Source organism: Barbatula barbatula (assembly GCF_947034865.1).
Source record: "Barbatula barbatula genome assembly, chromosome: 5".
Lineage (NCBI taxonomy): Eukaryota > Metazoa > Chordata > Actinopteri > Cypriniformes > Nemacheilidae > Barbatula > Barbatula barbatula.
Genome location: NC_136769.1, coordinates 11,094,433 through 11,106,707, shown reverse-complemented (window position 1 = coordinate 11,106,707; position 12,275 = coordinate 11,094,433). Strand labels below are relative to the sequence as shown.

Genomic DNA, 12,275 nt, shown 5'->3' with positions numbered 1-12,275 from the left:
CATTGTATACAATATAATGTTGCAATGTGTATAATACTATGTAATGTGTATAATGTACATACACTGAAAAAACAATTAAGAGGATTTACTTAATCTATTGTGTCAATTTTTGCAACTTTTTTTACATTTTTACAGAATATAAAAATTTGATTAAATAAATAGATTTTAAAAACCTTTTAGAAAAAATACAAAAAATACTTGAGCTATGAAATCATACATGATGCTAAATTGTCTGTCCTGAAGAAAATCTAAAGAAACTCAAATTCCCAGCAGTCTTCTAAAACATTCTTGTCTTCATTAACTCAATTGTAATGAAACCCTAATCTTAAACAACTCAGTTCCAGGAGGCCAATCCAACAACTGTTACTGCCAAGTGTTTGTTTGTAAACAGTTATATTAACAATTCATGTGTGATCGTGAAGCCAAGGATCAGGGAAGCTGTAGAAGACTGCACGAGTTTGTGTGCGTGTGTGTAACTCACTGTGGCTGACTGACTGCAGGTGGACAGTTTTGGAGATCTTCTCCTCATAGTTGGGAGTGCAGGACTTCCTGCTGACCTTGGACTTGAATAGCGTGTTTACAAGCGTCGACTTTCCCAACCCACTCTGACCTGTCGATGAGAATGAAAACAGATTTAATGACTTTTGTTTGTAAACTGCAGTAAAAAGCATATGCAATGGACCTCGGGCGTGTTTATTTGCAGCTCGACCTTTGCTTAGCATTAGCAGCGGGGATAAAACTTTATTACTGCTCACAGATAAGATGCCACACAAAAAAATTCAGGTCGTAAAGAAATCACGTGACCAGCCGGGGTTTACACAATCCTTTGATGCTGCAAATCATCAGTGATGTAAGAGGACCGGGTCAGACCAAGCGTCTTATCTGGTGGGTGTCCAAACATGCTGACAGCACCACGCCGACAGGAGCTTTGGGGAGCTCTTACACTTAATGACTCTTTCACGCTGGCCCTCACGGAAATCAGATCGCAGAAAAGAAGCTATTACCAGAGAGGGAAGCTTATCAAGGCCATCTCAATTCAAACAAATAAGGGGAAATCTATGAGGCCACCTTCAATGCCTCATGTGCTGTGTTAATGTGAGCCGCTTAGTGTGTCGATGATGGGCTGGGTATCATCTCGCTCTGAGGGCCCCTGGGGGCAGCCGTTCAGCTCCCCCACACTGGGCAGGGGTGGGGAACGTGCTAAACATTCTCGCCGCTCTGTTTGTACCTGTTGAGGGGCCCGGGTGCCTCGGGACGCCGTCAGCAGATGAAACAGAGATAGGCGTGACGGAGATTTGACAAAGATAGACGACAGAGCCGAGGAAATCTGGCCCCTCCATCATTGCCCACCTCAACAGAGGATTTGATGGATTTACGTCACAGCCTCTCACCACGGGAGGCAGCTGACATCAAATTTATGACAAAACGACAACACACACACACCCATCCTTCTTAGGCTCCTTGATTTAACCACTCAGACAATGGATGAGTAAGGCAGGACTTCCTGAAACTTTCAGTTTACTCACACGTACCATACCTGTTGGACATGAGGTGCTGAAATAAGGTAAAATGACTAGACACAGCCAGGTGCTTGCTTTGAGTCATACTGGACACTCACTCAGAAGTAACAGCTTGTCATTTATTTACACCGCATAAAACTTCAATGCAAGCAGTCGTTTTAGATGCGTCATGTGTTTAACTCTAATCGAGTTCTTAAAAGCATTTCTAATGGTGCAAACCTACAGAGAAAACTTTGACTTGCACTGGTTTTGTGTCTATATACAATAGAAGTCAATGGGTTCCGCCATTGTTCGGTTGCCAACATTCTTTAAAATGTCTTCAAAATAAAATACAGTCTTTTGTGTTCTGCAGAAGAAAGTCATAGAGGTTTGGAATGACAAGATTATGAATAAAGGATGACAGAAGTTTCAACTGTGGGTAAACTATAAAGAAGATCTTGATTTTTCACAAATATACACTGATACTGTACATGCAGTTTACAAAACCTAGTTCGGACACTATATCTACAAGCTGGCATTAAATGTCACAATATGCCAAATTTCCATTTGGGAGCAGAACGCTATGGGTTTCAGTCTAGCATAGAGTCTGTGGATTTATGGGAAACTGTGAGAGTCACAGTAGCTTAAGTCCTGGGGCTACAAGAAAGGTCCTGACCTTTACAACCGAGGACAAACTACACAGTCCAACAGTCTCCAAGTGCTGCCATATGTGTGTGTGTATCTTGTGTAAGAGCTGCCTAAGGCAGGAACATGCGGGCATGTGTAATGCACTAAACTCTTCCTGTAGATGACACAGTGTTTCCTCCATTCCATGCTTACAGTCTTACTGCTCATCCTGTTGTTTATATTTTGCTTTACAGTCTTATTCAGCTGTCATTTAATGCTATTACATATTAGCTTTCCAAATGCCCCCATGATAAAGTTACCTACTAAAAAGACCAGCAGACATTTTCAACTTGTTTGGTGATAGTATGACTATTCAACATTTCTTTCAGAAACCACCCGCACACCAGAACCCAAACCAAAATAATCTTTTTAACAAAATACACACATTTTAATAACATTTACCAAACATAAATGAGTGATTCCACGCAAATCAACCGAATACTTAATTGGACCATATGAGCTGTCTGTCACTAGTTTTGTATAGAATGTGAAAGTCACACCTTCTTTGTTTCATTTTCTCACTCACTAAAAAAAGAGATAGACAGCAGTTCACCTTTGATGCATGTCCAGAATAGCTGGCATGGAGAGCACCAGCATATTTACAACCAAAGCAAGGAACTTACTGTACCCAACACAGCTTACTGGGGCAAGGAACAGAGTCACGCAGGAAACATTTTAAGAAGTAAAGAGGCGTTCTGTGCTCTGCAGAATTCACCGCTATCCCTGATCTGCTGTAACATACCTTTGATCTCCTTCCCCCTCAACAGGCTGCTCTGGGTAGAAGGTTTAAAATCCGTCAGTGTTGCAGAAAACGAGAACAGGTGAAAACTGTTATAGATGTGTTGAAGTGCAACTAACTAAAAATAGTAACTTGTTTTTTCTAACAAGTATTGGAATGACAAAACGCTACATTACTGATCTTTGTAAATGCCATGTATTATTGCTCATGCATGATTACAGCCACTATACATTTGTGCATCGTTTGCCATGTTTAGTGTAAACGTATTGGAATATAGCAATAATTTAGATAAATCTGTTTTTGGACTAGGTAAATACTGCTGTCTTGCTTAAAAATAAAGTTGTATCAGATAATAGTTCTTAACAGACTCCTTACACAGTTTTTATAGAGCCATTTCTTTTTAATAGCTTATAATATAGTTTCCCACCGTCTTGACAGAACTATAGCTTTTATCACTATTATAACTGAACCACAGTTTAAAAGTAGCTGACAATTATGTCTTATATAAATCCTGCACACGATGAGAAGTTCATATTGCATTTGTTTAACTGACATTATTCTGTGACTTGGATAAGCGCAGCCTTTGAAGGTCTTGGCAAAATGTCCGTCTATTTTCAAAACACAGGAGCCACCGGCAGAAACCAAGGGAGTGAAGAAAAACCTGGCAGCTCTCTTAAAAAAACAGGTGAAGAAAAAGTGGAAATAAAGAATAGCTCTCATTGGAGAGCTGGATGGTCTTGAATTTGTGATGCTGCGCCCATCATAAATCCCCTTAGCTGGCTCAGTTGGGGAGCACTGTGGCGTGTACGGGGGCCCTGCCTCCCAGCCCACAGACAACACAACAATAGCCTCTGCCTAAGGCCCACACCTCCTCTTCTGCCCCTTCCAGCATGCTAACCCACACTCTTTCTCAAAGCACAGGGGGATCATGGGAGGTTTCAGCGCTCTGATTGGCCATCCTTAAATAAGGTGGCCAAGCTTAATTGGGCAGATGACCAGTGACTTCTTTGGACAGTTCCCAGTAACATGGTATTAAATATATGACTTGACAAAACAAAACCACTGTTCTTAAAAACAGGGCAACACATTAATATACTGTCAATATTAAATATGACTTAACTGGCCATTAACTATTAAGTGTCACAACGGTTGTGATGATTGTAAAGTGATTTTTATGTGGCCATTAAGTTGAGCATGTTAATAGACTAGTTTCACGACCGCTTGAGAGCGTTAAGACAGAGTTTTAATAGCTTCATAAAAAGTGTCTCTTAATAGCCATTTAAACTTTAGCTGCAAAAATGGTGAAGTTTGATTCTTTTGAGTGAATCAATTAAAGTGATCTATGCCAGCGAATGAATCCAAAGTGATTCCTTTGAAGAACTAATTCGGGAACGTTGACCCAAAAATGTAAATTCGATCATCATTTCCTCACCCTCTCGTCATTTCAAACCTGCATGACTTTCTTTCTTCCGCAGAGCACAAGAGAAGATATTTTGAAGACGGCGGTATCCATTGACTTGAATTGGTTTTGTGTCCATACAGTAGAAATGAATGGGTACCACCATATTCTTCACAATATCATCTTTTGTGTTCTGCACAGAGGTTTGAAATGACAAGTGAAGTCATTTTGGGCTGAACTATCACTTTAAAAGTAAACCGTTTTCCTTTCATAGCAACAATTCCTCTTCACCTGCATGTATTTCCTGTCAAAGGCATCTCACTTCCTGTCTCATTCAACCGCTTCTAAAATCATTAGAATCAGGTTTGATTTTACTCTTTTTACCACTTTTTTAAGATGCTATTATCATCACTTTATCAGTTACTTTAAGCAATCACACAAGTTCAGGAGACAAACAACATCTAAGGTAAAGATCACACTGACCACAGTAAGAAAAGCGTGAAGCTATTCGCACTGAGCTGTTGAGAATGTAGATTAAAGGTTCAATGCAAGGTTCTGAATTTGCTTTGCGGGCTATATAAGTGCCAACTGGACAAATTCTGCATACAAGATAAACAAGTCGATGTTTGACTTACCAACAACCATGATATTAAATTCAAAGGCGGCCTTCATGGTTTTGCGTCTCATCTGGTCCAAAACCGCCTCGATTCCAACATATCCGAACAGATCTCTGCCCTTGATGATGCCTTGTGTGTCAGATTCACCGAGGCATGGCGGTGAATGTTCTATCTCCACCCTCCTCTCCTCCACCTCTCTCTCCTCAATGACCTCCTTCTCCTCCTCCATCTGGACGGATGGTTCCAGATCCAGATCCTGTGCCGTGTCTGCCAGGAGAGAGAAGAGTTAACATACAAGGCTCAACTCCATAACATCCACACATAACAGAACAGTAAAAAGCGGCAGTATCCCTAAAGCTCAACTGTTATCAAAAGTATTGCATTAGCAGCGCAAAGTTCGTGAATTTAAGGGGACACACATATAAGTACAGCTTTTGAATGCACAGTCACTCTGGATAAAAGCGTTTGGTAAATACATAAATGTAAATAAGGGGGGTGCCCACATTTCCTGTCGTGTTCAGTGCACACGCTTGTTTGTGAGGCAGGGGTGTTGGAGATTCATGTTTGATATGTATGATTAAACACAACGCAAAAACCTAAAGTGCCCTCAATGTGCATTAAACTGTCAAACAAACTAACACAAAATACAACTGCACAGAGATGTTTCTGCTGCATGAGCTTCAGGTGTTCAGCTCCATTTAGTTCACTCGCGAGAGTAGTCGGCACAGAGACCACAGTTCACGCCACACTGGTTTACTACTGAGGAACAGGCACCTGTCAGCCGGTCCGGACGGAGGATGCCCCGCCTGACTTAGTAAGTGCAGCGACTACGTGTGAAGCTAATGTTTATAATACTCCTGCACTGGAGTTTGTACAGTTGCAGCGCCATTGTGTAAGAGGGTTGAAAACAATCTCCCTGAGAACCTCTGAAGTTGAAGTAAAGAGAGGACACTCCTCTACCTGTTTACACAGATAGCTTTAAAAATGTTCCCTTTCCGTTCATGAGCTGAAATTTGAATCCAACAGACCACGCCCACAGGATGTTGAAGTAGCATTTAAATGGTAAAGACAAGATCCTTAAAGGGACAGTTCACCAAAAATGTCAAATGTTTTTATCATGTATCATTATTTATGTAATTCCAAACCTGAATGAATTTCTTTCTTCTGCATGGCACAAACAAAGATATTTTGAAGAATGCTGGGAGCCAATCAAATATCTTCTTTTGTGTTAAACAGACAAAAGAATGGATTTGAAAGACATGAGGAACTTTTATTTTTGGACATATCAACTAGTCTAATTCCAGTCCAAACAATGATCAGCTAATTTAAATGTTACCACAACATGCCTACAAGACAATTTAAAGAAAACTTTCTAAATATTGGCATACTAATTTGAATCTAGTGAATATATTTTAGTGATTTTTTGAGCTGCCACACGAACGAGTGCGCTTCAGAGTAAAGAATATCATATCACATTAAAATATTCAAAGGATCATCTCTTATTTGACATGACAAGTAGAATTACCCTGCAAAAAGCACAGCTGCTTCCACATCCATATAAAAGATGTACAACACACATCCACACATCTCATTTGTGCGTGAATGAGTTCACACATTCACCTGAAAACATCCACACAACACCTCGCAGTTCTATGTCAAGTCTTCATTTGAACCTGATGACTACGCCTCCTATGGCCTTATGGGTTAGACACTTGTAGACAGTCATCTGCTGATTATGAAGTTAACAATAAATAATATTAATAAGCATTCTGGCATCCTCTTATTTCAACATGCCGAGTGCTAAACAATGCATATCTACAATCGCATGTCTATTAAATCAGCAGTATGTTCTGTGTTTGATCTGATGAGATCACAAACCCTCGTGAGTATCCGGCAGCACAGATCCAGTCCAGATGACTTAATTAGCTATAAATATACCGTACTGCCTCCAACCACCAAAATGGAACTAATCCTGGGCTTCTTATTTCCTAACTGGGTTCACATGCAAGCGGTCCATCCTGCACCTGAGAGGCTCAGCAAGACCGTACCTTCTCTGTGCATTTCTGAGGTGCGTGTACAAACCCTCACAAGTCCATAAGTCATCCAAATATTACAATTCTGCCATCATATACCTTCTTTAAGCTATGAAACATTGAAAGCAACATGTCTGTGAGCTCTTTTCAATCACCATCTACGTTCATTCAACTGAAGAAAAAGTCACACAAGTTTGCAAAGACTGACAGAACTTTACAGTCAACTATTTCTATACAGTGGAAGCAAAACTTACTAACTCATTGAAAAGGGAGAACAGGGCAGTGAGACTGTTGATTGACAGATTTATTTATTTGATGCAGTCGGAAAACGGCCTGCGCTCTAATAGAATCTGACAAACAGAGCGATGCTCAGCTCAAATAGAGAACGGGGGGAATAGAGAGGTTAGACACACTGTATTCCAGAGGCTTGAGAAAAGCAAACAGAGTGAGAGAAAGTGCTAGAAAGTAGTTTAAACTTTTTTGTAGAAACCATCTATATTGTGTCCAATCACAAGCAAATCTGTTTCTGGGTTTGCTCGGTGTCTGCTTTTGCTCTTTAATAAAGGTGCACAGAGGAGGGCCATCTTTATTTGACACGAACGAGTGACAGGAAACAGCCCCCAGTGACACGAGACAAACTGATCATGGTTCAAAACGAACACTCTACATGTTAACTAGTTAGATATTCAAAGACATGTACAAAGATTCTACTTTATCATGCATCATAAATTGACAGATGGGTAGTTGACAAATATACCGTAGACCTACGCGTGTCCTATGGTGTGACATGAAATGACATTTTCGATTTATTTGTCAACCACCCCAATAAGCACTATTCCAGCAGGAAACTGGCAAATGGATACATACAAACAACAAAACAACATGTCTATATAACATAGGCCTACGTTGCTATAAACATAAGAATGTGAGCCACATGAGCACTCATTTTACACTTCTCATGCTAACCGATAAATGCTAACATTTGATCTGCAACCAATACTATGCCTTCAAATAAACCTCTTTAAACTGAGAATTTTCATATAATACATATTTTAATAGCTTTTCACCAAAGTAATAGGCTATATCTGAGAAAAACTGTCCCTGGCAGATAATGAGAGAGAGAGACAGATGTACGATCAATAGAGCCTGTCGATATGAAGCATTGTTAATGGTCATAAAAGTTTCTGCAGCCTGTAATTTCTTTTATGTTGCACTGTGCAAATTTTGCAGTTTTGCCCAATATAGCCACAGCACTCTGAAGCAAGCAATGGAGCAGGCCATTTACAGCCACGCAGGGAACTTTAAAGCATTTTAGGAACTAAATTGAGGTCGACAGAACAGCACAGCACAGCAGAAAGTGAGAAGTGAGACAGGAAGTGAGTTACACAGCAATATTCTTGAATAGAGTTAAAAAGCTTGAAATCCTCAATAGAACATTTTTGCATCATGGGAAGTAATTAATCCCAGGGCCCTGTGAAAGATGTTTTCTACCCATGCAGGTCAACAATACCACAGGCAAACACACGGCATCTGAACCTCATCATGGTACCATTTCTAAGCACAACTTCCTGTTTATTTTCATTATGAAACATAAAAAACGTCAAACCTTAACTTCTAAAAGCTGCGCACAAGAGGAAGTGACTCAAACTGTCTGTTTCACATTAAAGAGCATCTCAGTATACTTATTGCAAAATACTGCACTTCTGAATGAGTGTAAGCTACAAAATAACCATGCTTCAAAAAACCTCACAAGGCAACCATGACTTCCTTCCTGCCAGAAAATATCTCAACAAATCTCATTCGCAAACAAAGCAAAACAAGCTAACAAACATTGAAAACATCATGTTTCAAACGTGTGCTTTCTCAGGCAGCCGTGAGCCTCCCCTCCCCCTTTTGGCACTGTCGAAGCGCTTCATTGCGCGCGGTCCCATTGTTATCAGAGGGCACTGAAGCTGAGATCCACAGAAAAGCCCAAGGGATGACGCGATTCTTACCTTCTCTCATTCGCAAAGCTCTGTCCAAACCACCCTGTCCAAAGCTGTACACCAAAAGACCCACCGGCCCACGCTGGACACTCTTCAATTCTCTCTGATGTTCCTCAAAACTGTCCCAAAACTGTTTGTGCTGTGTAACTGCCCATGCACTTCTGCCTCTCTCTCTCTCGCTCTCTCTCACCCCCTCTCTCACTATAGAGAAGTGCGCAGGGGTAACGGCTAAAGCAGCTCACACTCATTCACATGCAGATTGCCAAGCAGCTTCCACTAATCCAAAAGAGGACTTTAACCATCAACCCCTCCTCCTCCTCCTGCATCTCTCTACTGCTCTTCCCAGCTCATTTGCACACGAGTGAGGCTGCTGCCGGTCTGCTGGCCCACGGCACCCCTGCTGACCACACAATGAGGCAAACGCATAATTGACCCATAAAATCAATTAGGAGAAATTTTAGAGCTGCTCTGAACTGTAGGAATTCATGGACTCATCAGTCGGCTCATCATAGAGAGAAAGAAAAGCAATTGCAGTTACTCGCTCAGTAAAAGACCGTAAAGAAGAAAAAGTCATTTAATGCCGCCAATGCCGTCATGCTGTTTGCCTGTGGATTGCTGTTAAAGGACATAGTAATGGCTGATCAAACATGAGTGGTTTCTATACCGAAAGAGCTTGTATTTTACCACTTACACACAACGAACACTTGAGTTTAAGAGGATATTATTGGCGCTTAGCAAGCCTGTCATCATTGAATTAACAATATTTGCATGTGCTTTTGAATCGTTATAGTGTACTTCTAGCAGCTTTTCAGCACGGGAAACAAACACCAGACGGGTTTCAAGAGAGATCACATTAAACTCCGGTCCAGATCTGTTTAAACATGGAGATGTGAAGCATCTCTGCACAGTTTCAATGAGGAACAGTGTTTCTTTCGTTCTCTAACCGGCTGTCTGACTTTTCACACAGCTGCCGTGTTTAGTCTTCAGGTTCTCTACAATAAAGTTCACCTCGTATAAATTAAAGTCAAGGGGACTGCTGAATACACCCATGTAAGGATCGGCCTTCTTCAAAATAGCAGGGTCAGAAACAGTGAATGCGACAGAAAAATGTGTGTGCGCTTAAAAATTATTCGGGAACAATTCCCTTATGTGGCAAAATGTGTCCTTTGGGGACATTTGGGATGGCCTCTTTTGTAAAAATGCTAAATGTAAATAAGTAAATATTTCAAATTGTATGGTCTAAAAAATATGCAGTATGAAGTATAGTAATGATTAGAGATGCACCGATATATCGGCCAATAATAAAGTTAAGAAACAGTCATTTAATTTTGAGATGCAGCATCAGCAGATGTCAATCTGAATAATCTGTTATCGGTGGAGAAATCTAGTATTGTGCATCTCTAGTATAAACGCTATAAAAATATAGTAAATAATTCTGTGAAAAGCAGAAAGTTTTCTGTTAAGTGTTAGGTTATAATGTTTACTAGGTGTATATGAAAGCACCACAAGTCTATTGAATGTCCTCATTTACATAGATACGTTAATATGTGTGTGTGTTGGGATTGTTTAATGTTTGAATAACGATACAATTCCTGTTTGATTCCTGATGTATAGAAGTCTTGACAACTATGAGGCTCCTCACACATTGAAGCACACAACACCACAAACCAAAACAGACAGACACATTCACACTTGCACTCAACATACATCAGCCAACTGCTAAACCACAACATTCAGCAACATGTACCTACAGCACTCCAACATCAAGATCAAAGACAACAGGTATAACATGCACACACAAACCCCATTTCATTAGCATTGACAGCTAGTTAGTCAAACTCCAAGACTAGAAATGATCCAAAGATTATTTAGCAGAATTATTTGTAGAATTTTAACAGAAATCACTCGTTTACCTTAGCAGATAAGTAAGATACTGAAGTGGTTGCCGGGCCCCATGTGCTGTCAGAAAGTGAATTGCGAACTGTTCAGGATGTCAGTTACGGGTTTGTGTGAGTGTGTCCGTGCGCGAGGGTGTGCCGTTGCACAACCACAGACAGCACTCTGAGAGTGATGCATTTCCTTGCCTTTGGGCCTCTCTCTTCCTGGTTGTATTTTAACTAGTTTTATGCCACACAGAACAATCGCACTTTCTTCAGCTGTGTTATCACCATAGTTACCAAATAAGAGTGTTTCTCAAGAGCGGGATGGATTTCCTTATGCCTTTATCAAAACCGTCTGTTAAAACGAACACGGAATCCCACACTGGAGATATGAGGACATGTCTTTGTGTTGAGGTTCAAAATCCCAGACAGGTAATGTCACAAATGGAAATGCAATCCATTGTGAATGAAATAAAACGTTCCGGCTCTGCTGGGATAGATAAATCGAGTACAGGGTGAACTTTTTCCTTCTCATAACTAAGGTTGCAGAGAAGAAGGTATGAGAAGCAGCAAATTTCCATCATGCACTCTCTCTCTCTCTCTCTCTCTCTCTCTCTCTCTCTCCCAAAACACAAGTGAACAGGCAGGTCTGCTGCACATTACCACACAGAGCATCTCTGCCGGAAAAAGCATTTTGATTAATGCAGCAATCTCAAAATGACCTTTGCATGCGGCGAGAGCTGTCTATTTTACATTCAATATTTAATCATTTGATAAAGTATAGAACAAGCCCAATGACAGCAATTCATCACTTTCATCTAAAAGCCTTTCGCAAGGCTGCGAGCCCCATGCAGGGTCTAAACGCTCCACTACGTCTACAACTAATTAACTGACTGAGATTTGTTAATGGAGTTTCCTACAAAGTGCTCTCGACCGCCACATTATTCCGGTCATTCCAGGTCATTATTTTCGTGACTGATAAAGCTTTCTGATTTTGAATCCACCCACTGTGTAAACACTATCATTGGCATATACATCACTGGCAGATATACTTTTTGAGGTGGGGCTTGTGGCACGCGCTAGGTTTATTCTGAGAAGTAATGATATGAGAAAACCTGAAAAAAATACGTGCAACTCGAAAGGGAAATGACTAGAACTCGACCTACTTAATGCAGCGAGAAATTTGAGGACAAAGTTGCAGCGACACAATCATGGAGAGAAATGAAGCTCCCCAAGTGCCAAATGCAAGTCAAAATTGGCGAGTAAATAAAACAGAGGTACTTGCCAGCTGGCCGCTGACTTTATTAGGGAGTGCCGTACAAAACATGGTTTAAATCACATTGAAATCAAAGAAATACAAAGTGTCTGCTAACGAAAACATCTGTCATGACTGTTACCTCAGTGGAAAATTTACCATAAGTGTTTTGTTTGGGATG

General features: G+C 40.6%; 1 protein-coding gene across 1 annotated transcript in view; it reads right to left on the bottom strand.

The window, feature by feature from the left end:
• septin12 (septin 12) overlaps positions 1 to 12,275 on the bottom strand; it is a 50,662-nt gene that overhangs the window by 10,742 nt on the left and 27,645 nt on the right. The window contains exons 3-4 of the mRNA XM_079457607.1: positions 4,960 to 5,208; positions 482 to 610 (exon numbers count right to left, since the gene is read on the bottom strand). Of these exons, the coding sequence (XP_079313733.1) occupies positions 482 to 610; positions 4,960 to 5,208 (378 nt within the window). The remainder of the gene's footprint in view (positions 1 to 481; positions 611 to 4,959; positions 5,209 to 12,275) is intronic.